Source organism: Oncorhynchus mykiss, chromosome 9 (genome assembly GCF_057628025.1).
Source record: "Oncorhynchus mykiss isolate SJ-2025 chromosome 9, ASM5762802v1, whole genome shotgun sequence".
In the NCBI taxonomy this organism is placed as follows: domain Eukaryota; kingdom Metazoa; phylum Chordata; class Actinopteri; order Salmoniformes; family Salmonidae; genus Oncorhynchus; species Oncorhynchus mykiss.
The window spans coordinates 13071391-13097092 of NC_143030.1; the positions used below are offsets into that span (position 1 = coordinate 13071391).

At 42.6% G+C, this 25702-nt stretch overlaps 1 protein-coding gene across 2 annotated transcripts in view; it reads left to right on the forward strand.

Moving 5' to 3' along the window:
- The window catches only part of LOC110531424 (NHS-like protein 2), a 137978-nt gene that overhangs the window by 66443 nt on the left and 45833 nt on the right, over positions 1 to 25702 (forward strand). The window contains exon 1 of one of the 2 annotated variants that reach the window (XM_036987293.2): positions 9316 to 9984. The exons of the other annotated variant lie outside the window; for it this stretch is intronic. Coding sequence (XP_036843188.2) covers positions 9951 to 9984 — 34 coding nt within the window. The 5' untranslated portion in view covers positions 9316 to 9950. Of the gene's footprint in view, positions 1 to 9315; positions 9985 to 25702 lie in introns of those variants that run through there. 2 annotated transcript variants of the gene reach the window in all.

The following is a 25702-nucleotide window of genomic DNA, read 5'->3' on the forward strand; positions in this document are numbered from 1 at the left end:
ATATAACAATATAACAGTATAACAGTATAACAATATAACAATATAACAGTATAACAATATAACAATATTACAGGTCCCAACAATAATACACTTTTTGTTTAGCAGTCAATCCAGAAAAGAGCACATCTTGTAATCTAGTTGGTGAAACTCTCGACTCTTCTACACCACGCCAAGGAACGCCTCTGGGTTTAACCGGGTCTTTAGGAAATTCATTTGGAATTAAAGGTTGATTCTGCAAGTTGTGTTCTCTGTAGTGTTGCACATTTAATCTGTGGTCTCTTTCTCCCCCAAATGAACTTCTTTATGACAGTCCAGTTTAGACCAATAGTCTATAGGAGGAGACAGTGGTAACATGGAACTCATAAAATGGATACGAGGCTGGACATTCATTTTAATAATTGACATTCTAGCATGCAAAGAAGTGGTCATAGCGGAGAGTCTGTATGTCTTCTTGGATATTTTGAAATGTTTCTAAGTAGTTCTTCCTGCCAGTAGTGTGAATAGAGGGGATATGGTAATGCCAGTAGTGTGAATAGAGGGGATATGGTAATGCCAGTAGTGTGAATAGAGGGGATATGGTAATGTACTTCCTGCCAGTAGAGTGAATAGAGGGGATATGGTAATGCCAGTAGTGTGAATAGAGGGGATATGGTAATGCCGGTAGTGTGAATAGAGGGGATATGGTAATGCCAGTAATGTGAATAGAGGGGATATGGTAATGCCAGTAGTGTGAATAGAGGGGATATGGTAATGCCGGTAGTGTGAATAGAGGGGATATGGTAATGTCAGTAGTGTGAATAGAGGGGATATGGTAATGCCGGTAGTGTGAATAGAGGGGATATGGTAATGCCAGTAATGTGAATAGAGGGGATATGGTAATGCCAGTAGTGTGAATAGAGGGGATATGGTAATGTGCTTCCTGCCAGTAGAGTGAATAGAGGGGACATGGTAATGTGCTTCCTGCCAGTAGAGTGAATAGAGGGGATATGGTAATGTGCTTCCTGCCAGTAGAGTGAATAGAGGGGATATGGTAATGTGCTTCCTGCCAGTAGTGTGAATAGAGGGGATATGGTAATGCCGGTAGTGTGAATAGAGGGGATATGGTAATGTGCTTCCTGCCAGTAGTGTGAATAGAGGGGATATGGTAATGTGCTTCCTGCCAGTAGTGTGAATAGAGGGGATATGGTAATGCCAGTAGTGTGAATAGAGGGGATATGGTAATGCCGGTAGTGTGAATAGAGGGGATATGGTAATGTGCTTCCTGCCAGTAGTGTGAATAGAGGGGATATGGTAATGCCAGTAGTGTGAATAGAGGGGATATGGTAATGCCGGTAGTGTGAATAGAGGGGATATGGTAATGCCGGTAGTGTGAATAGAGGGGATATGGTAATGCCAGTAATGTGAATAGAGGGGATATGGTAATGCCAGTAGTGTGAATAGAGGGGATATGGTAATGCCGGTAGTGTGAATAGAGGGGATATGGTAATGCCAGTAGTGTCAATAGAGGGGATATGGTAATGTCAGTAGTGTGAATAGAGGGGTTATGGTAATGCCAGTAGTGTGAATAGAGGGGATATGGTAATGCCAGTAGTGTGAATAGAGGGGATATGGTAATGCCGGTAGTGTGAATAGAGGGGATATGGTAATGCCAGTAGTGTGAATAGAGGGGATATGGTAATGCCAGTAGTGTGAATAGAGGGGATATGGTAATGTCGGTAGTGTGAATAGAGGGGTTATGGTAATGCCAGTAGTGTGAATAGAGGGGATATGGTAATGCCAGTAGTGTGAATAGAGGGGATATGGTAATGCCAGTAGTGTGAATAGAGGGGATATGGTAATGCCGGTAGTGTGAATAGAGGGGATATGGTAATGCCAGTAGTGTGAATAGAGGGGATATGGTAATGTCGGTAGTGTGAATAGAGGGGTTATGGTAATGCCAGTAGTGTGAATAGAGGGGATATGGTAATGCCAGTAGTGTGAATAGAGGGGATATGGTAATGTCGGTAGTGTGAATAGAGGGGTTATGGTAATGCCAGTAGTGTGAATAGAGGGGATATGGTAATGCCAGTAGTGTGAATAGAGGGGATATGGTAATGTCGGTAGTGTGAATAGAGGGGATATGGTAATGCCAGACAAAATAAGTGGACATGTGTTAAAGTACTGTGCTGAACAACTGGCTGGTGTTTTTACAGACATTTTCCAATCCTCACTCGACCAGCAACACTGGAGTCAAAGTTTTGTGGAAAAACTCAATAATTATACCCATTCCTAAAGCATCTAATCCCTCTGTGCTGAATGACTACCGCCCTGTCTCCTTTACATCCTTAGCAATGAAATGCCTTGAGAAACTTGTGAAAAGTTGTATTCTCAGTGTCACTCAGAAGCTTCATCAGCCTGTTGCATGATGATGAGGAACATCATGGCCCGGTCCTAGATGGCTTTGTAGAGGGGTGTGAGGAATCACACTCGGTCCTCAATACCAACAAGACCAAAGAGATGTGCATAGACTTCAGGAAGCATACAACACCTACCTCTGCAACATCTATCAGAGGTCAGAATATAGAGATTGTAGAGGAATATAACTATCTGGGTGTCCTCTTGGACAATAAGCTTCAGTGGAGTAAATGTACAGACCGGATCTACAAAAAGAGCCAACAGAGACTGTACTTTCTCAAAAAGCTGGGATCTTTTAATGTAGACTGTACTATACTGACACTGTTTTACAAATCTTTCATTGGGAGTATTTTAACTTTTTGTATTGTTTGTTGGTTTGGCAATGCCACTGTCAGCCAGAGAAATATGCTGAGAAGGATTATCACCACAGCAAGCAAGGTACTAGGAGTCAAACAGACAGGCCTGGATGAGATCTTTAAGGTCAGGGCCCTCCCCAAGGTACTGGGAGTCAAACAGACAGGCCTGGATGAGATCTTTAAGGTCAGGGCCCTCCCCAAGGTACTGGGAGTCAAACAGACAGGCCTGGATGAGATCTTTACGGTCAGGGCCCTCCGCAAGGTACTAGGAGTCAAACAGACAGGCCTGGATGAGATCTTTAAAGTCAGAGCCCTCCCCAAGGTACTAGGAGTCAAACAGACAGGCCTGGATGAGCTCTTTAAGGTCAGGGCCCTCCCCAAGGTACCTGGAGTCAAACAGACAGGCCTGGATGAGATCTTTAAGGTCAGGGCCCTCCCCAAGGTACCTGGAGCCAAACAGACAGGCCTGGATGAGATCTTTAAGGTCAGGGCCCTCCCCAAGGTACCTGGAGTCAAACAGACAGGCCTGGATGAGATCTTTAAGGTCAGGGCCCTCTCCAAGGTACCTGGAGTCAAACAGACAGGCCTGGATGAGATCTTTAAGGTCAGGGCCCTCCCCAAGGTACTTGGAGTCAAACAGACAGGCCTGGATGAGATCTTTAAGGTCAGGGCCCTCCCCAAGGTACTGGGAGTCAAACAGACAGACTTGGATGAGATCTTTAAGGTCAGGGCCCTCAGCAAGGCTCACAAAATCATTTTTGACCCAAGCCACCCCCTGTACCTGGACTTTGAAGTACTCCCCTCTAGGCGCAGGTATAGGGCACCCCTCAGCAGGAAAAACACAACTAGACAATAATTTGTGCCAGGTATGATGTCCCTCCTAAATAGATCAGGCTAATGTTCCTATCGACTCAGTAAGGCCAGCAGGCTAGTCTTTTTTGATACATAAAAAAACATGTTTTCATTGGTATATACAGTGCCTTGTGAAAGTATTCGGCCCCCTTGAACTTTGCGACCTTTTGCCACATTTCAGGCTTCAAACATAAAGATATAAAACTGTATTTTTTTGTGAAGAATCAACAACAACACAATCATGAAGTGGAACGACATTTATTGGATATTTCAAACTTTTTTAACAAATCAAAAACTGAAAAATTGGGCGTGCAAAATTATTCAGCCCCTTAAGTTAATACTTTGTAGCGCCACCTTTTGCTGCGATTACAGCTGTAAGTCGCTTGGGGTATGTCTCTATCAGTTTTGCACATCGAGAGACTGACATTTTTTCCCATTCCTCCTTGCAAAACAGCTCGAGCTCAGTGAGGTTGGATGGAGAGCATTTGTGAACAGCAGTTTTCAGTTCTTTCCACAGATTCTCGATTGGATTCAGGTCTGGACTTTGACTTGGCCATTCTAACACCTGGATATGTTTATTTTTGAACCATTCCATTGTAGATTTTGCTTTATGTTTTGGATCATTGTCTTGTTGGAAGACAAATCTCCGTCCCAGTCTCAGGTCTTTTGCAGACTCCATCAGGTTTTCTTCCAGAATGGTCCTGTATTTGGCTTCATCCATCTTCCCATCAATTTGAACCATCTTCCCTGTCCCTGCTGAAGAAAAGCAGGCCCAAACCATGATGCTGCCACCACCATGTTTGACAGTGGAGATGGTGTGTTCAGGGTGATGAGCTGTGTTGCTTTTACGCCATACATAACGTTTTGCATTGTTGCCAAAAAGTTCAATTTTGGTTTCATCTGACCAGAGCACCTTCTTCCACATGTTTGGTGTGTCTCCCAGGTGGCTTGTGGCAAACTGTAAACAACACTTTTTATGGATATCTTTAAGAAATGGCTTTCTTCTTGCCACTATTCCATAAAGGCCAGATTTGTGCAATACATGACTGATTGTTGTCCTATGGACAGAGTCTCCCACCTCAGCTGTAGATCTCTGCAGTTCATCCAGAGTGATCATGGGCCTCTTGGCTGCATCTCTGATCAGTCTTCTCCTTGTATGAGCTGAAAGTTTAGAGGGACGGCCAGGTCTTGGTAGATTTGCAGTGGTCTGATACTCCTTCCATTTCAATATTATCGCTTGCACAGTGCTCCTTGGGATGTTTAAAGCTTGGGAAATCTTTTTGTATCCAAATCCGGCTTTAAACTTCTTCACAACAGTATCTCGGACCTGCCTGGTGTGTTCCTTGTTTTTCATGATGCGCTCTGCGCTTTTAACGGACCTCTGAGACTATCACAGTGCAGGTGCATTCATACGGAGACTTGATTACACACAGGTGGATTGTATTTATCATCATTAGTCATTTAGGTCAACATTGGATCATTCAGAGATCCTCACTGAACTTCTGGAGAGAGTTTGCTGCACTGAAAGTAAAGGGGCTGAATAATTTTGCACGCCCAATTTTTAAGTTTTTGATTTGTTAAAAAAGTTTTAAATAGCCAATAAATGTCGTTCCACTTCATGATTGTGTCCCACTTGTTGTTGATTCTTCACAAAAAAATACAGTTTAATATCTTTATGTTTGAAGCCTGAAATGTGGCAAAAGGTCGCAAAGTTCAAGGGGGCCGAATACTTTCGCAAGGCACTGTAACTGTTATGAAAGTTGTATTGGTATATAACTGTTCTGAAAGTTGTATTGTTCTGAAAGTTGTATTGGTATATAACTGTTATGAAAGTTGTTTTGAATTTAAACGCCACTTTAAACATGTACATGACACTGCAACAACATTTCCCCATGGGTGTGTGTGTGTGGGTGTGTGCATAATAATGGGTTGAGCCTGGGGCGGCAGGGTAGCCTAGTGGTTAGAGCCTTGGACTAGTAACCGAAAGGTTGCAAGTTCAAATCCCTGAGCTGTCGTTCTGCCCCTGAACAGGCAGTTATCCCATCATTGTAAATAAGAATTTGTTCTTAACTGGCTTGCCAGGTAAAATTGTGGTTATATAGTGAATGGGTAGTGTCTGTAGATATACATTGTGGTTATATGGTGAATGGGTAGTGTCTGTAGATATACATTGTGGTTATATAGTGAATGGGTAGTGTCTGTAGATATATGGTGGAGCACGTTATAGGCTTCCTGCCAACCTTAATAAACCCCGATCAGGACGTATGAGCTTGTTAATAACTTTCTTTAGGCGAACGGCTAGAACTTTGGCACATGTTCATTTCTGTTCCGATTAAACTGACCGGCCGAAAATGTATACAATTTGTGAAGTATTTTTCCTTTCTTAGGGGTTAGGGAAATAATAGCTGTGTTGATGTCTCTGTGGAATTGTCCTTTTTGCAACAGCAACGTTAAGCGAGTCAAAAATAACTGGTCTTAACTCATCCCGAAAGTTGAGAATGAGTTCAGGAGGTATTCCATCAATACTGCATAATCTTTCTTCTGATGTAAAAGAGCAGCTTTCAGTTCAGATAAAGTGACAGGTTCCTCTAATACCAGGGTTTCTTGTTGAGAGAGTTTGGGCAACGTAAGGTTCTCCAGGAACTGCCGACAAGCAGAAGTATCCAAGCTATGTGGAGGAACTGTCTAGGTCGGAAATAATAGGCTCTACATGTACTATTCATCTCTGTAGGATCAGATATCAGTGCCTTAGTAGAAGATCCCATCAGCTGTACTGATGATGTCTCCTCAACACAGCTGTGAGAGCCGTAGCACCAGTAAGGGGCTAGCCCTGCTCCCCTTGAAAATCATATGTTTATCGTACCCTCTGCATAATGAATTCTGCTCTAACGTCAACAACAGGTCGTTAACGTAATAATAATAATAATAATAATAATAATAATGAATAATAATAATAATGAATAATAATCATAATAATGAATAATAATAATAATGAATAATAATAATAATAATAATAATAATAATAATAATAATGAATAATAATAATAATAATGAATAATAATAATAATAATAATGAATAATAATGAATAATAATAATAATAATGAATAATAATGAATAATAATAATAATAATGAATAATAATAATAATAATAATGAATAATAATAATAATAATGAATAATAATAGTAATAATGAATAATAATAATAATGAATAATAATAATAATAATGAATAATAATAATAATGAATAATAATAATAATAATAATAATAATGAATAATAATAATAATAATAATAATAATAATAATAATAAATAATAATATTAATAATAATTTATAATAAATAACAATATTAATAATAATAGTAAATAATAATATTAATAATAATAAATAACAATAATAATAATGAATAATAATAATAATAATGAATAATAATAATAATGAATAATAATAATAATAATAATAATGAATAATAATAATAATAATTAATAATAATGAATAATAATAATAATAATAATAATAATAATAATAATAAATAATAATATTAATAATAATTTATAATAAATAACAATATTAATAATAATAGTAAATAATAATATTAATAATAATAAATAACAATAATAATAATAGTAAATAATAACAATAAATAATAAAAATAAATAATAATATTAATAATAATTAACAATAATAAAAATTAACAATAATAATAATAAGGATTATATTAATAATAATGAATAATAATAAATAATAATAATAATAGTTAATAATAACAATAAATAATAATACTACTGATAATAAATAGTATGAATAATAATAATGATAATAAATAATATTAATTAATAATAATATTAATTAATAGTAATAATGATAATAAATAATATTAATTAATAATAATAGTAATTAATGATGATAATAAATAATATTAATTAATAATAATATTAATTAATAATAATGATAAATAATAATAATAACCCTATTTTTGGGCTGCCACACAGCGCCTCGTGCAGACAACATAGTTGATTTGCTACTGATTGCTCAGACGTGTGTTTGGTGTTGGCTGTGTACTAAGTGCTGGTTGTAGCTTCAGAGAGGAATTTCGCATTGAACTCAAGCACAAATTTAGCTTTTGTTAATTTGGGTGGTTTTTCCCCAACCCTCTCATCAGTGAACATGTTTGTTTGACTATTGAGAAAAGCTGTTTGGCTCTCAGACGACTTGCGAACAGAAAGAACTTTGAAGCAGGTGTTTCTAATTAATAAACAGTGCCAATACATAGGTAACATTTACATAAAACCCAGCTCTGAAACACATTTGCACATCATCTCACAGGAAACGACACGTTAAGACTCTCTGAAAACATGTGAAGTCACACATGCATATCTGGTATTTCAAGCCCAAATATATCATACATGAACTAAAATGATCACTTATTGACTTCCATCGTTGTGCAACATAATGTAAGTAGGTAAGTAAGTAGGTAACTGTAAAGTTAAATAAAGGCGTAAATATTTACCAGGAAGAGGAATTCAGGTCTCTTGTTGTTGAGGGAGATAGGGGAACGACTCAGGGTGGTGGTATCGTCAGAACTCTGGGAAGACACTGTGGGGTGGCGGAACGTCTGGCCTGTTAACTTGGTGTCGTACAGCTGCTCTTCAAAGTCTGTAGGAACACACACACACACACACACACACACACACACACACACACACACACACACACACACACACACACACACACAGCCACTGTTCAGCCCTGTTTACATCCACCTATTGTTAGTATTGTTGGTGCTGCTACCAGCCACTTTCTCCTAATCCTACAAGTACTTACTGTATCTACCTCAGTAGCAACATGGTACATTTGCTACTGGCACTAATCCTGCTTCCTCTTTTATTTCCTATTTCTCATGTTTTATATATATATATATACACAAGTATGTGGACACCCCTTCAAATTAGTCGATTTAGCTATTTCAGACACACCCGTTGCTGACAGGTGTATAAAATTGAGTACACAGCCATGCAATCTCCATAGACAAACATTGGCAGTAGAATGGCCTTACCGAAGAGTTCGGTGACTTTCAACAGTTTGACTTTCAAACTGCCTCTGGATGCAACGTCAGCACAAGAACTGTTTGTCCGGGGAGCGTCATGAAATGGGTTTCTATGGCCGAGTGGCCGCACACAAGCCCGAGATCAAATCAAGCCTTCTCAGAAGAGTGGAGGCTGTTACAGCAGCAAAGGGGCAGGTGGCCACATTCTTGATGAGCAGGTGGCCACATACTTTTGGACATTAAGTGTCCATATTCAAAGCTTTCCTTAAGTTTGGGTCAGTCACAGTGGTCAGGTATTCTGCCACTGTCTACTCACTGTTTAGGGACAAAAACGGTATATTCTGTATAACTTTTCCTGTACTTGTGCATGTAACAATAAAACTTGAACACACACACACACACACACACACACACACACACACACACACACACACACACACACACACACACACCTCTGGCCCTGGGTCCTATCAGTCCCAAACTCCCTATTGGCAAGTTATCTGTCACCTCAGGAAACAGGAAACAGTTTGAGAGGAAGAGAAGAGCAGCGCTGAGAAGGAGGAGGAGGAGGAGGAGGAGGAGGGGAGGGAAGAGGGAGGAGGAGGAGGGGAGGGTGCGAATATAGCTACTACCATTAACTTCCTCTCTTTCTCCCCTCGACGTATTAGAGGACAGTCTCTCTGTCCCTCTCTCTCACTCTTTCTCAAATCAATTCAAGAGGCTTTCTCTCTCTCTCTTTCTCTCGCTCTCACTCTCCCTCTCTCTCCCTCTCTTTCTCTCTCTCTCTCTCTGTCTCTCTCTCTCCCTCTCTTTCTTTCTCTCTCTCTCTCTCTCTTTCTCTCTCTCTCACTCTCTCTCGTGCTTTCTTTCTCTCTCTCTATCGCTCTCTCTTTCTCTCTCTCTCCCTCTCTCTCTCTCTCTCTCTCTCTCTCCCTCTCTCTGTCTCTCTTTCTCTCTCTCGTGCTCTCAATCTCTCGTGCTCTCTCTCTCTCCCTCTGTCTCTCTCTCTCTCGTGGTCTCTCCCTATTTCTCTCGTGCTCTCTCACGCTTTCTCAATTCAAGAGGTTTTATACTCACTCTCTCTTTCTCTCACTCTCACTCTCCCTCTCTCTCCCCCTCTCTGTCTCTCTCTCCCTCTATCTCTCCTTCGTTCTTGCTGACACACTCCCAGTTTCAGTCAGTTAATGACTCACAATACTTACCTCAGAGTCAGGGGCGTCTCTCTCTCTCTCTCTGTCTCTCTCTCTCTCTGTCTCTCTCTCTCCCCCTCTCTCTCTTTTCCCATTCCCACTGACAGTGGACATGGAGAAGCTGGAAGTTCTGCGGACACGGTCAGGTAAGGCTGGGAAGGCTGGGAAGGCTGGGAAGGCTGGGAAGGCTGGGAAGGCTGGGAATTGGTATTTGAAGCTTTTTCACGATAAGAAAAGCTTAGGAATGTTAGCTTATTCAAAATCAGCAGACATATTACTGTCTGTCTGCCTATCTGACAATCTGCCTGGCTGTCTGTCTGCCTGCCTGCCTGTCTGCCTGGCTGTCTGTCTGTCTGTCTGTCTGTCTGTCTGTCTGTCTGCCTGCCTGTCTGTCTGCCTGGCTGTCTGTCTGCCTGCCTGTCTGTCTGCCTGGCTGTCTGTCTGCCTATCTGACAATCTGCCTGGCTGTCTGTCTGCCTGCCTGCCTGTCTGCCTGCCTGCCTGTCTGTCTGTCTGTCTGTCTGTCTGTCTGTCTGTCTGTCTGTCTGTCTGTCTGTCTGTCTGTCTGTCTGTCTGTCTGTCTGTCTGCCTGCCTGTCTGTCTGTCTGCCTGTCTGTCTGTCTGTCTGTCTGTCTGTCTGTCTGTCTGTCTGTCTGTCTGTCTTTATGTGTGTGTGTGTCTGTCTGCAGATGTGTCTGTCTGCATGCCTGCCTGTCTATCTTTCTGTGTGTGTGTGTGTGTTGAAGGACTCTGTATGATGAGGGAATACACTCTGTAATTTGTATCTCTCACCTTGGCATCTTAAACACACGTGTTATGGTAACGTGGGTTCAGCTGGGGTCATTAACTACCACCACACACACACACACACACACACACACACACACACACACAGGCGCGCACACACACACGCGCGGGGCTGTTTAGACCCTTGGATGAGTAACAGTGTGGGTTGTCACCATCACATTCCAACAGTAGAATAGAACATTCCATTAGACCCATGATGGAATCATTCTGCAAACTGTAAGTACAGTTTACTATAGAACCACAGACCGCAGGCTCAGCTTTCACCCTGTCATACTGCACTGTGAACAATGTGCCAGGAGTACAAGAAGTGTGGCTTATACACACACGCACGCACACACACACACACACCCACACACGCACACACATGCACATGCACACACACACACACACACACGCACCCACGCACACACACACACAGGCGCGCACACACACGCACACACACACACACGCACACACACACACGCACCCACACTCTCACACCCACGCTCTCACACACGCACACACGCACACACACACATGCACATGCACACACGCACCCACGCACACACACACACAAGCACGCACACACACACACACACACGGACGCGCAGACACACACAAACGCACGCACACATCCTGAAGTTCCCCGTCTCTCTCTCACTTTGTGGTAATTTTGGAAATAAATGGAGGAGAAATTAAGGCTCATATAATTTTTATACCAACGAGTTTCTAAATCCAGCCTCCTCTCCCTCCATAGCCTGACAGATATAATGTTGCTGAAGAAAAGAGGAATGAGAGATAGAGATACAGGGGGCTGAGAGAGGAGGATGGAGAGAGAGGGGGATGGAAAGGAGAGAGAGGAGGATGAGAGGAGGGGGATGGAGAGAGAGGGGGATGGAGAGAGAGGAGAATGGAGAGAGAGGGGGATGGAGAGAGGAGGATGAGAGGAGGGGGATGGAGAGAGAGGAGAATGGAGAGAGAGGGGGCTGAGAGAGGAGGATAGAGAGAGAGGGGATGGAAAGAGAGGAGAATGGAGAGAGAGGAGGAGGGAGAGAGGAGGATGAGAGAGAGAGGGGGAGGGAGAGCGGAGGATGAGAGAGAGGGGGATGGAAAGATGAGAATGGAGAGAGAGGGGGATGGAGAGAGGAGGATGAGAGAGAGGGGGATGGAGAGAGAGAGGAGAATGGAGAGACAGTGGGAGGGAGAGAGGAGGATGAGAGAGAGGGGGATGGAGAGAGAGGAGAATGGAGAGACAGTGGGAGGGAGAGAGGAGGATGAGAGAGAGGGGGATGGAGAGAGAGGAGAATGGAGAGAGGGGGATGGAGAGAGAGGAGAATGGAGAGAGAGGGGGATGGAGAGAGAGGAGAATGGAGAGCGAGGGGGCTGAGAGAGGAGGATGGAGAGAGAGGGGGATGGAAAGAGAGGAGAATGGAGAGAGAGAGGAATGGAGAGAGAGGAGAGTGGAAAGGAGAGAGAGGAGGATGAGAGGAGGGGGATGGAGAGAGAGGGGGATGGAGAGAGAGGAGAATGGAGAGAGAGGGGGATGGAGAGAGGAGGATGAGAGGAGGGGGATGGAGAGAGAGGAGAATGGAGAGAGAGGGGATGGAAAGAGAGGAGAATGGAGAGAGAGGAGGAGGGAGAGAGGAGGATGAGAGAGAGAGGGGGAGGGAGAGTGGAGGATGAGAGAGAGGGGGATGGAAAGATGAGAATGGAGAGAGAGGGGGATGGAGAGAGGAGGATGAGAGAGAGGGGGATGGAGAGAGAGGAGAATGGAGAGACAGTGGGAGGGAGAGAGGAGGATGAGAGGGAGGGGGATGGAGAGAGAGGAGAATGGAGAGAGAGGGGGATGGAGAGAGACGAGGATGGAGAGCGAGGGGGATGGAGAGAGACGAGGATGGAGAGAGAGGGGGATGGAAAGAGACGAGGATGGAGAGAGAGGGGGATGGAGCGAGACGAGGATGGAGAGAGAGGGGGATGGAGCGAGACGAGGATGGAGAGAGAGGGGGATGGAAAGAGACGAGGATGGAGAGACGGGGCTGAGAGAGGAGGATGGAGAGAGTGGGGGATGGAAAGAGAGGAGAATGGAGAGAGAGGGGTCTGAGAGAGGAGGATGGAGAGAGATGGGGTGGAAAGAGAGGAGAATGGAGAGAGAGGGGGATGGAGAGAAGAGGATGAGAGAGAGGGGGATGGAAAGAGAGGAGAAGGGAGAGAGAGGAGGATGGAGAGAGAGGAGAATGGAGAGAGAGGAGGATGGAGAGAGAGGAGGATGGAGAGAGAGGGGGATGGAGAGAGGAGAAGGGAGAGAGAGGGGGATAGAGAGAGAGGGGGATGGAGAGAGAGGAGAATGGAGAGAGAGGAGGATGGAGACAGAGGGGGATGGAGAGAGAAGGATGAGAGAAGTGGAGGAGGTGAATTCAGTTAGTGTGGCTTTGACCTCCTGTGTAACCAGACCTCTTAATTCCATCTTCTTATTGAGGTCCCTCATGGCTTCCTGTGGCTTCTCTCTCTCTCTCTCTGTCTATCTCTGTCTCTCTCTCTCTCTCTCTCTCTGTCTCTCTCTCTCTGTCTCTCTCTCTCCCTGTCTCTCTCTCTATCTCTCTCTCTCTCTCTCTCTCTCTCTCTCTCTCTCTCTCCCTGTCTCTCTCTCTCTCTCTCTATCTATCTCTCTCTCTCTCTCTCTCTCTATCTCTCTCTCTCTCCCTGTCTCTCTCTCTCTCTCTCTCGCTCTCTCTCTCTGTCTGTCTCTGTCTTTCTCTCTCTCTCTCTCTGTCTCTCTCTCTCTCTGTCTCTCTGTCTCTCAATTCAATTCAATTCAAGGGGCTTTATTGGCATGGGAAACGTGTTAACATTGTCAAAGCAAGTGAGGTAGGGTTAGGGTTAGGGTTAGGGTTCTCTCTCTGTCTTTCTCTCTCTCAATTAAATTAAATTCAAGCTTTATTGGCATGGGAAACATTGCCAAAGCAAGTGAGGTAGATAATATACAAAAGTTAAATAAACAATCAAATTAACAGTAAACATTGCACATACAGAAGTTTCAAAACAATAAAGACATTACAAATGTCATATTATATATATATACAGTGTTGTAACAATGTACAAATGGTTAAAGGACACAATAAATATGGGTTGTATTTACAATGGTGTTTGTTCTTCACTGGTTGACCTTTTCTTGTGGCAACAGGTCACAAATCTTGCTGCTGTGATGGCACACTGTGGAATTTCACCCAGTAGATGGGAGAGTTCATCAAAATCGGGTTTGTTTTCAAATTCTTTGTGGATCTGTGTAATCTGAGGGAAATATGTCTCTCTAATGTGGTCATACATTGGACAGGAGGTTAGGAAGTGCAGCTCAGTTTCCACCTCATTTTGTGGGCAGTGAGCACATAGCCTGTCTTCTCTTGAGAGCCATGTCTGCCTACGTTCTCCCTCTCAATTCAAAGGGCTTTATTGGCATGGGAAACATATCCTACGATAGATATGTCATGTGGCCAGGACATCTGATGGAGCAGCAAATTTGGTACTGGGGGGGGGGGGACTCATCAAACCAAAGGACAGATTTCCACCGGTCCAAAGTCCATTGCTCGTGTGTCTTGGCACAAGAAAAAGTATATTTTTTCTCATTGATATCCTTTAGTAGGTGTTTCTTTGCAGCAATTTGACCATGAAGGCCTGATTTATGCAGTGTCCTCACAACATTTGATGTTGAGATGTGTCTGTTACTTGAAATCTCTGAAGCATTTATTTGGGCTGCAATTTTTGAGGCTGGTAACTCTAATTAATTTATCCTCTGCAGCAGAGGTAACTCTGGGCCAGTTTTATCATAACGCTTGATGGTTTTAGCAACTGCACTTGAAGAAACTTTCAAAGTTCTTGAAATGTTCCGTATTGACTCACCTTCATGTCATGAAGTAATGATGAACTGTCGTTTCTCGTTACATTTGCTTATTTGAGCTGTTCTTGCCATAATATGGACTTGGTCTTTTACAAAATAGGGCTATTTTTTGTATACTACCCATACTTTGTCAGTAAAAATGTGGGATTAGTTTAACACTTTTTTGGTTACTGCATGATTCCATATATTTTATTTCATAGTTTTGACGTCTTCACTATTATTCTACAATGTAGAAAGTAGTAAAAAGAGTGAGTAGGTGTTCTAAAACGTTTCACTGGTACTGTAGGTAGCACACAGGAGGACATTTTTCTCTGTTGATTGAATTTCCTTATTAATTTCTAGCCAGATGTAAAATGTTCCTGTTTTGACTAATTTAATATAGTAGGTTAGGTCGTCTCCATACCAAATTAGCATATCCCCTGAGTCTCTTCCCTTTTTCACACCTGCTAGTTTAGTGGATGGGACTACCAGCTCTCTGTAACCTAGAGGCCAACCAGTGGGTCCGTCTCTTCTATACCATATTTATTTTCAGAAATGTCTGTATTTCCAATTTCTTTGAAGTCTGGGTTCCTGTTCTTTAGGCCAAAGGCAGATGACCTCTCTCAATTCAATTAAATTCTCTCTCCCCCTTCTCTCAACCTCCCCCTTTCTCCATATACCCCTCCCCTCTCTCTCCATATTTTATTTATTTAACTAGGCAAGTCAGTTAAGAACAAATTCTTATTTTCAATGACGGCCTAGGAACAGTGGGTTAACTGCCTGTTCAGGGGCAGAACGACAGATGTACCTTGTCAGCTCAGGGATTTGAACTTGCAACCTTTCGGTATATATACCCCGTCCCCTCTCTCCTCCCCCTCCCTCCTTCCCTTTCTCCATCTACCCCCTCTCTTCTCCTCCAGCTCGCTTTCTCCTTCTTCTCCCTTCCCTCTCTCCTGCCCCTCCCTCTCTTTCTCCGTCTACCCCACCCCCCTTCTCCTCCCCTCCCTCTCTTTCTCCATATACCCCCTCTCTTCTCTTCCCCCTCCCTCTGGTTTTGGAGCAGTGGCTTCTTCCTTGCTGAGCGGCCTTTCAGGTTATGTCCATATTGGACTTGTTTTACTGTGGATATAGATACTTTTGTACCTGTTTCCTCCAGCTTCTTCACAATGTCCTTTGCTGTTGTTCTGGGACTGATTTGCACTTTTTGAACCAAAGTATTTTAATCTCTAGGAGACAGAACGCGTCTCCTTCCTGAGCGATATGACGGCTGCTTGGTCCCATGGTGTTTATACTTGCGTACTATTGTTTGTACAGATGAACGTGGTACCTTCAGGCGTTTGGAAAATGCTCCCAAGGATGAACCAGACTTGTGGAGGTCTACAATGTTTTTTTCTGAGGTCTTGGCTGATTTCTTTTGATTTTCCCATGATGTCAAGCAAGAGGCACTGAGTTTGAAGGTATGCCTCCAATTGACTCAAATGATGTCAATTAGCCTTATCAGAAGCTTCTAAAGCGTTTACATAATTTTCTGGATTTTTCCAAGCTGTTTAAAGGCACAGTCAACTTAGTGTATGTAAACTTCTGACCCATTAAAATTGTGATACAGTGAATTATAAGTGAAATAATCTGTCTGTAAACAATTGTTGGAAAAATTACTTGTGTCATGCACAAAGTAGATGTCCTAACCAACTTGCCAAAACTATAGTTTGTTAACAAGAAATCTGTGGAGTGGTTGAAAAACGAATTTTAAATGAATGACTCCAACCTAAGTGTGTGTAAACTAGTTTTAATGACTCCAACCTAAGTGTGTGTAAACTAGTTTTAATGACTCCAACCTAAGTGTATGTAAACTAGTTTTAATGACTCCAACCTAAGTGTATGTAAACTAGTTTTAATGACTCCAACCTAAGTGTATGTAAACTAGTTTTAATGGCTCCAACCTAAGTGTATGTAAACTAGTTTTAATGACTCCAACCTAAGTGTATGTAAACTAGTTTTAATAACTCCAACCTAAGTGTGTGTAAACTAGTTTTAATGACTCCAACCTAAGTGTATGTAAACTAGTTTTAATGACTCCAACCTAAGTGTATGTAAACTAGTTTTAATGACTCCAACCTAAGTGTATGTAAACTAGTTTTAATGACTCCAACCTAAGTGTATGTAAACTAGTTTTAATAACTCCAACCTAAGTGTATGTAAACTAGTTTTAATGACTCCAACCTAAGTGTATGTAAACTAGTTTTAATGACTCCAACCTAAGTGTGTGTAAACTAGTTTTAATGACTCCAACCTATGTATGTAAACTAGTTTTAATGACTCCAACCTAAGTGTATGTAAACTAGTTTTAATGACTCCAACCTAAGTGTATGTAAACTAGTTTTAATGACTCCAACCTAAGTGTATGTAAACTAGTTTTAATAACTCCAACCTAAGTGTGTGTAAACTAGTTTTAATGACTCCAACCTATGTATGTGTAAACTAGTTTTAATGACTCCAACCTATGTATGTAAACTAGTTTTAATGTCTCCAACCTAAGTGTGTGTAAACTAGTTTTAATGACTCCAACCTAAGTGTATGTAAAGTAGTTTTAATGACTCCAACCTAAGTGTATGTAAACTAGTTTTAATGACTCCAACCTAAGTGTGTGTAAACTAGTTTTAATGACTCCAACCTATGTATGTAAACTAGTTTTAATGACTCCAACCTAAGTGTATGTAAACTAGTTTTAATGACTCCAACCTAAGTGTATGTAAACTAGTTTTAATGACTCCAACCTAAGTGTATGTAAACTAGTTTTAATGACTCCAACCTAAGTGTATGTAAACTAGTTTTAATGACTCCAACCTAAGTGTATGTAAACTAGTTTTAATGGCTCCAACCTGTGTATGTAAACTAGTTTTAATGACTCCAACCTAAGTGTATGTAAACTAGTTTTAATGACTCCAACCTAAGTGTATGTAAACTAGTTTTAATGACTCCAACCTAAGTGTATGTAAACTAGTTTGAATGACTCCAACCTAAGTGTATGTAAACTAGTTTTAATGGCTCCAACCTGTGTATGTAAACTAGTTTTAATGGCTCCAACCTAAGTGTATGTAAACAAGTTTTAATGACTCCAACCTAAGTGTATGTAAACTTCCGACTTCAACTGTAGTGATTGTGTGTGTGTGTATACATAGTCATTGTGTGTGTGTATACATAGTGATTGTGTGTGTGTATACATAGTGATTGTGTGTGTGTATACATAGTCATTGTGTGTGTGTATACATAGTGATTGTGTGTGTGTATACATAGTCATTGTGTGTGTGTATACATAGCGATTGTGTCTGTGTATACATCGTGATTGTGTGTGTGTTTGTGTATATATAAATCAAATCAAATGAAAGTTTATTTGTCACGTGCGCCCGAATACAACAGGTGTAGTAGACCATACAGTGAAATGCTCTAACCAATAGTGCAAAAAAGGTGTTAGGTGAACAATAGGTAGGTAAAGAAATAAAACAACAGTAAAAAGACAGTAGAGAGGCTATAACAGTAGAGAGGCTATAACAGTAGAGAGGCTATAACAGTAGAGAGGCTATAACAGTAACGAGGCTATAACAGTAGAGAGGCTATAACAGTAGAGAGGCTACAACAGTAGAGGCACTATAACAGTAGAGAGGCTATAACAGTAGAGAGGCTACAACAGTATTGAGGCTATATTCAGTAGAGAGGCTATAACAGTAGAGAGGCTATAACAGTAGAGAGGCTATAACAGTAGAGAGGCTATAACAGTAGAGAGGCTACAACAGTATTGAGGCTATATTCAGTAGAGAGGCTATAACAGTAGAGAGGCTATAACAGTAGAGAGGCTATAACAGTAGAGAGGCTATAACAGTAGCGAGGCTACAACAGTATTGAGGCTATATTCAGTAGAGTGGCTATATACAGTAGAGAGCTATATTCAGTTGCAAGGCTATAACAGTAGAGAGGCTATAACAGTAGCGATGCTATATTCAGTAGAGAGGCTAAAACAGTATTGAGGCTATATTCAGTAGAGAGGCTATAACAGTAGAGAGGCTATATACAGTAGAGAGGCTATATTCAGTAGAGAGGCTATAACAGTAGCGAGGCTATATTCAGTAGAGAGGCTATATTCAGTAGAGAGGCTATATTCAGTAGAAAGGCTATATTCAGTAGAGAGGCTATAACAGTATTGAGGCTATATTCAGTAGAGAGGCTATATACAGTAGAGAGGCTATATTCAGTAGCAAGGCTATAACAGTAGAGAGGCTATAACAGTAGCGAGGCTATATTCAGTAGAGAGGCTATATTCAGTAGAGAGGCTATATTCAGTAGAGAGGCTATATTCAGTAGAGAGGCTATAACAGTATTGAGGCTATATTCAGTAGAGAGGCTATAACAGTATTGAGGCTATATTCAGTAGAGAGGCTATAACAGTATTGAGCCTATATTCAGTAGAGAGGCTATATACAGTAGAGAGGCTATATTCAGTAGCAAGGCTATAACAGTAGAGAGGCTATAACAGTAGCGAGGCTATATTCAGTAGAGAGGCTATATTCAGTAGAGAGGCTATAACAGTATTGAGACTATATTCAGTAGAGAGGCTATAACAGTATTGAGGCTATATTCAGTAGAGAGGCTATAACAGTAACGAGGCTATATTCAGTAGAGAGGCTATATTCAGTAGAGAGGCTATATTCAGTAGAGAGGCTATAACAGTATTGAGGCTATATTCAGTAGAGAGGCTATAACAGTAACAAGGCTATATTCAGTAGAGAGGCTATATTCAGTAGAGAGGCTATATTCAGTAGAGAGGCTATATTCAGTAGAGAGGCTATATTCAGTAGAGAGGCTATAACAGTAGCGAGGCTATATTCAGTAGAGAGGCTATATTCAGTAGAGAGGCTATATTCAGTAGAGAGGCTATATTCAGTAGAGAGGCTATATTCAGTAGAGAGGCTATATTCAGTAGAGAGGCTTTAACAGTAACGAGGCTATATTCAGTAGAGAGGCTATAACAGTAATGAGGCTATATTCAGTAGAGAGGCTATAACAGTAGCAAGGCTATATTCAGTAGAGAGGCTATAAAAGTAGCGAGCTACATACAGACACCGGTTAGTCGATCTGATTGAGGTAGTATGTACATGTAGATATGGTTAAAGTGACTATGCATATATGATGAGCAGAGAGTAGCAGCAGAGTAAAAGAGGGGTTGGGAGGCACACAATACAAATAGTCCGGGTAACCATTTGGTTACCTGTTCAGGAGTCTTATTGCCTGAGAGTACAAACGGTTGAGAAGCCCTTTTTGTCCTTGACTTGGCACTCCGGTACCGCTTGCCATGCGGTAGTAGAGAGAACAGTCTATGACCGGGGTGGCTGGGGTCTTTGACTATTTTTAGGGCCTTCCTCTGACACCGCCTGGTGTAGAGGTCCTGGATGGCAGGCAGCTTAGCCCCAGTGATGTACTGGGCCTTTCGCACTACCCTCTGTATTGCCTTGCAGTCGGAGGCCGAGCAGTGATGCAATCAGTGAGGATGCTCTCGATGTTGCAGCTGTAGAACCAGGAAACAACATCTCCACCCCGCTGATCCTCAACACTGGGTGCCCACAAGGATGCGTTCTCAGCCCTCTCCTGTACTCCCTGTTCACCCACGACTGCGTGGCCACGCACGCCTCCAACTCCAATCATCAAGTTTGTAGACGATACAACAGTGGTACGCCTGATTACCAACAACGGCGAGGGCCTACAGGGAGGAGGTGAGGGCCCTCAGAGTGTGGTGTCAGGAAAATAACATCAGGTCTGGCAGGGGGTCAAGGGGGCGATGATGGACACTTCCTGAAGGATAGTTTTAGAACCTTTGTGTAAATAGAAGGAAGGACCTCTCTCTCTCTTTCTTCCTCCTCCCGTCCCCCAGCTTTCTCTCTCCACTGTTTCCTCTTCTACTATCGCCATTACTCTCTCATTGTTTTTGTTGTTATTCTACTTTTAAACCCCTTTTTCGCGATCTCCAAATTGGTAGTTACAGTCTTGTCCCATAGCTGCACCTCCCGTACGGACTTGGGAGAGGTGAAGGTCGAGAGCCATGCGTCCTCTGAAACACGACCCTGCCAATCTGCACCGCTACTTCTTGACACACTGCTCGCTTAACCCGGAAGCCAGCCACTCTAATGTGTCGGAGGGAACACCATACAACTGGTGACCGGGGTCAGCTTGCAGGGGCCCGGCCCACCACAAGGAGTCGCTAGAGCATGATTGGGACAAGGGCATCCTGGCCAGCCAAACCCTCCCCTAACCTGGACGACACTGGGCCAATTGTGCGCCGCCTCATGAGTCTCCCGGTCGCGACACAGACACCCGGGATCGAACCCGGGTATGTAGTAATGTCTCTCTCTAATGCCTTAGACCCCTCCTAGAGTAATGCCTTAGGCCCCTGCGCCACTCAGGAGCCTTAATAATAGTGTCTTTAGGAGCAGACAGAGGCAGGATGGAACCCAAGACGTGTTAATGTCAGTCTCACTCAACACACAGAGACACACACACATAACTCTCTGCCAACCCTTCCTACTTTCCTTTCTGTTCGCGACAGAAAACAAAAAACAAAAAACATTCTCACTCGTTCCCTCCCTTTGACACTATTTCTATTCCCAGCCTAGTGAATGTTGATGTTTCTATAGCCGTGTTGTTACATGGGAATAAGAGAGACAGAGGTCTAATCTGGTGGTTATCACAGAGAGAGAGAGAGATAGAGAGAGAGAGAGAGAGATGCAGACCATTCCTAAACCTGTTGATGTTCTCACAGTCATTCAAAACATGTTTTCTATCTAACAGGAAGTAACCCTGGAGACATTGAACAGTGCATTCAGAAAGTATTCAGACACCTTGACTTTTTCCACATTTTGCTACGTTATAGCCTTATTTGAAAATGAATTTTTAAAAATGTAAAAAAATATCTCAACAATCTACACACAATACCCCATAATAACAACGCAAAAACAGGTTTTAAGAAATTTTAGCAAATGTATTACAAAAAAACCCCTGAAATATCACATTTACATAAGTATTCAGACCCTTTATTCAGTTTTTTAATGCTGTGATTACAGTCTTCTTGGGTATGACGCTACAAGCTTGGCACACCTGTATTTGGGGAGTTTCTCCCATTCTTCTCTGCAAATCCTCTCAAGCTCTGTCAAGTTGGATGGGGAGTGTCGCTGCACAGCTATGTTCAGGTCTCTCCAGAGCTGTTAGATCGGGTTCAAGTACGGGCTCGGGCTGGGCCACTCAAGGGCATTCAGAGACTTGTACCGAAGCCGCTCCTGCTTCGTCTTGGCTGTGGGCTTAGGGTCATTGTTCTGTTGGAAGGTGAACCTTCGCCCCAGTTTGAGGTCCTGAGCACTCTGGAGCAGGTTTTCATCAAGGATCTCTCTGTGCTTTGCTCTGTTAATCTTTTCCTCGATCCTGACTAGTCTCCCAGTCCCTGCCGCTGAAAAACATCCCCACCGCATGATGTTGCCACCACCATGCTTCACCGTAGGGATGGTGCCAAGTTTCCTCCAGACATGATGTTGCCACCACCATGCTTCACCGTAGGGATGGTGCCAGGTTTCCTCCAGACTAAACGCCGCCACCACCATGCTTCACCGTAGGGATGGTGCCAGGTTTCCTCCAGACGTGACGCCGCCACCACCATGCTTCACCGTAGGGATGGTGCCAGGTTTCCTCCAGACGTGACGCCGCCACCACCATGCTTCACCGTAGGGATGGTGCCAGGTTTCCTCCAGACGTGACGCTGCCACCACCATGCTTCACTGTAGGGATGTTGCCACCACCATGCTTCACCATAGGGATGGTCCCAGGTTTCCTCCAGATGTGACGCTTGGCATTCAGGCCAAAGAGTTCCATCCTGGTTTCATCAGACCAGAGAGTCTTGTTTCTTATGGTCTGAGAGTCCTTTAGGTGCCTTTAACTGAGGAGTGGCTTCCGGCTGACCGCTCTACCAAAATAACTTCTGGTTGGTGGAGTCCTGCAGAGATGGTTGTCCTTCTGGAAGGTTCTCCCATCTCCACAGAGGAACTCTAGAGCTCTGTCAGAGTGACCATCTGGTTCTTGGTCACCTCCTGACCAAGGCTCTTCTTGTTTTTATTTAATCCATTTTAGAATAAGTCTGTAACGTAATAAAAAGTCGAGGGGTGTGAATAGGTTCCGAAGGCCCTCTATATGCACACTGTGAACACATAAGTCATCATTAATCTGATGTCAACTTCAAAACCTACTGTAAAAGCAGTACTTTGCTTTTTTTGCTGTTGACCCTTGATAAATGGAACTGATGTGACCTTTGCTGTACCCTTGTTTGTTCATTCAGTTCAGTCAATTCAGTTCAATTCAGTTCAGTTCAGTTAAGCTCAGTTCATTCAGTTCAGTTCATTCAGTTTGTTCAGTTCAGTTTATTCAGTTCAGTTTGTTTGTTCATTCAGTTCAGTTTATTCAGTTCAGTTCATTCAGTTTGTTCAGTTCGGTTTGTTCAGTTCAGTTCAGTTTATTCAGTTCAGTTCGGTTCAGTTTGTTCAGTTCAGTTCAGTTTATTCAGTTCAGTTCAGTTCGGTTTGTTCAGTTCGGTTCAGTTTGTTCAGTTCAGTTCAGTTTATTCAGTTCAGTTCGGTTCAGTTTGTTCAGTTCAGATCATTCAGTCCGTTCAGTTCAGTTCGGTTTGTTCAGTTCAGTTCGGTTCAGTTTGTTCAGTTCAGTTCGGTTCAGTTCAGTTTGTTCAGTTCAGTTTATTCAGTTCAGTTCAGTTCATTCAGTTTGTTCAGTTCGGTTTGTTCAGTTCAGTTCAGTTTATTCAGTTCAGTTCGGTTCAGTTTGTTCAGTTCAGTTCAGTTTATTCAGTTCAGTTCAGTTCGGTTTGTTCAGTTCAGTTCGGTTCAGTTTGTTCAGTTCAGTTCAGTTTATTCAGTTCAGTTCAGTTCGGTTTGTTCAGTTCAGTTCAGTTTGTTCAGTTCAGTTCAGTTTATTCAGTTCAGTTCGGTTCAGTTTGTTCAGTTCAGATCATTCAGTCCGTTCAGTTCAGTTCGGTTTGTTCAGTTCAGTTCGGTTCAGTTTGTTCAGTTCAGATCATTCAGTTCGTTCAGTTCAGTTTATTCAGCTCAGATCATTCAGTTCGTTCAGTTCAGTTTATTCAGTTCAGTTCAGATCATTCAGTTTGTTCAGTATATTCAGTTCAGTTCAGTTCAGAACAACAGTGTGTTTAGTGAGAATTCTCTTTAAGCCCTCATGTACAGCTCACCACTTAAAACATCACTCTGTATGTAACAGTACACCACTGTGCATTCCAAATGGCACCCTATTCCCTATAACGTGCACTACTTTTCACCAGGGCCCACAGTGAAAAGTAGTGCACTTTGTAGGGAATAGGGTTCTATTTGGGACTACCCAGTTCTGACACAACACACTCCCTGTTGTGATATCAGGAAGAACATCCTCACTGGGAGATTGCAATGCTTTGGAACTGGTGTATCTCTCTCTCTCTCTGTGTGTGTGTGTGTGTGTGTGTGTGTGTGTGTGTGTGTGTGTGTGTGTGTGTGTGTGTGTGTGTGTGTGTGTGTGTGTGTGTGTGCGTGTGTGTGTGTGTGCGTGTGTGGTTATAACTCCTCTATGCGTTGTACCAGTCTCCTGTGATGTTGTGATACACTGAGTAGCTGTCATCACAATATCTGCTTTCCAAATGGCACCCTATTCCCTTCATAGTGCACTGGATATGGAATAGGGCTCTGGTCTAAAGTAGTGCGCGAGATATGGAATAAGGCTCTGGTTATGACAGTAGGAGGTTAGGGGGACCTCTGGGGAGATAGAGAGGGCAAGAAGGGATGTGTGTGCGTGCGGGGGCAGAACGGGTGTGTGGTGACCTCCGTGGTTGGGTCGCAGCTGGGGACGGACTTGGGGGACGGACCGTAGGGGATGTGCGGGGACGATTGACCCCGGCGGACCTCTGAGATCCCTTCCTGTCAATCTGCCTTAATTACTTTCTCTGAGAGAGAAAGGAGGAAACACACACACACACACACACACACACACACACCTTCCCCCTCGTGGCCTCCAGCAAAGTAGCTGAGTCAGCTTGCAGGCCCAAAGATATCTTCCAGTGCGTGTGTGTGTGTGTGTGTGTGTGTGTGTGTGTGTGTGTGTGTGTGTGTGTGTGTGTGTGTGTGTGGTTATAACTCCTCTATGTGTTGTACCAGTCTCCTGTGATGTTGTGATTCACTGAGTAGCTGTCATCACAATATCTGCTTTCCACAGTGAAAAGTTGTGCACTTTGTAGGGAATAGGGTTCTATTTGGGACTAAGATACCCAGTTCTGACACAACACACTCCCTGTTGTGATTTCAGGAAGAACATCCTCACTGGGAGATTGCAATGCTTTGGAACTGGTGTATCTCTCTCTCTCTCAATTCAATTCAATTCAATTCAAGGGCTTTATTGGCATGGGAAACATGTGTTAACATTGCCAAAGCAAGTGAGGTAGACGACATACAAAGTGAATATATAAAGTGAAAAACAACAAAAATTAACAGTAAACATTACACATACAGAGGTTTCAAAACAGTAAAGACATTACAAATGTCATATTATATATATATATATATATATATATATATAGATATACAGTGTTTTAACAATGTACAAATGGTTAAAGGACACAAGATAAAATAAATAAGCATAAATATGGGTTGTATTTACAATGGTGTTTGTTCTTCACTGGTTGCCCTTTTCTCGTGGCAACAGGTCACAAATCTTGCAGCTGTGATGGCACACTTTGGAATTTCACCCAGTAGATATGGGAGTTTTTCAAATTTGGATTTGTTTTCGAATTCTTTGTGGATCTGTGTAATCTGAGGGAAAAATGTCTCTCTAATATGGTCATACATTGGGCAGGAGGTTAGGAAGTGCAGCTCAGTTTCCACCTCATTTTGTGGGCAGTGAGCACATAGCCTGTCTTCTCTTGAGAGCCATGTCTGCCTACGGCGGCCTTTCTCAATAGCAAGGCTATGCTCACTGAGTCTGTACATAGTCAAAGCTTTCCTTAATTTTGGGTCAGTCACAGTGGTCAGGTATTCTGCCGCTGTGTACTCTCTGTTTAGGGCCAAATAGCATTCTAGTTTGCTCTGTTTTTTTGTTAATTCTTTCCAATGTGTCAAGTAATTATCTTT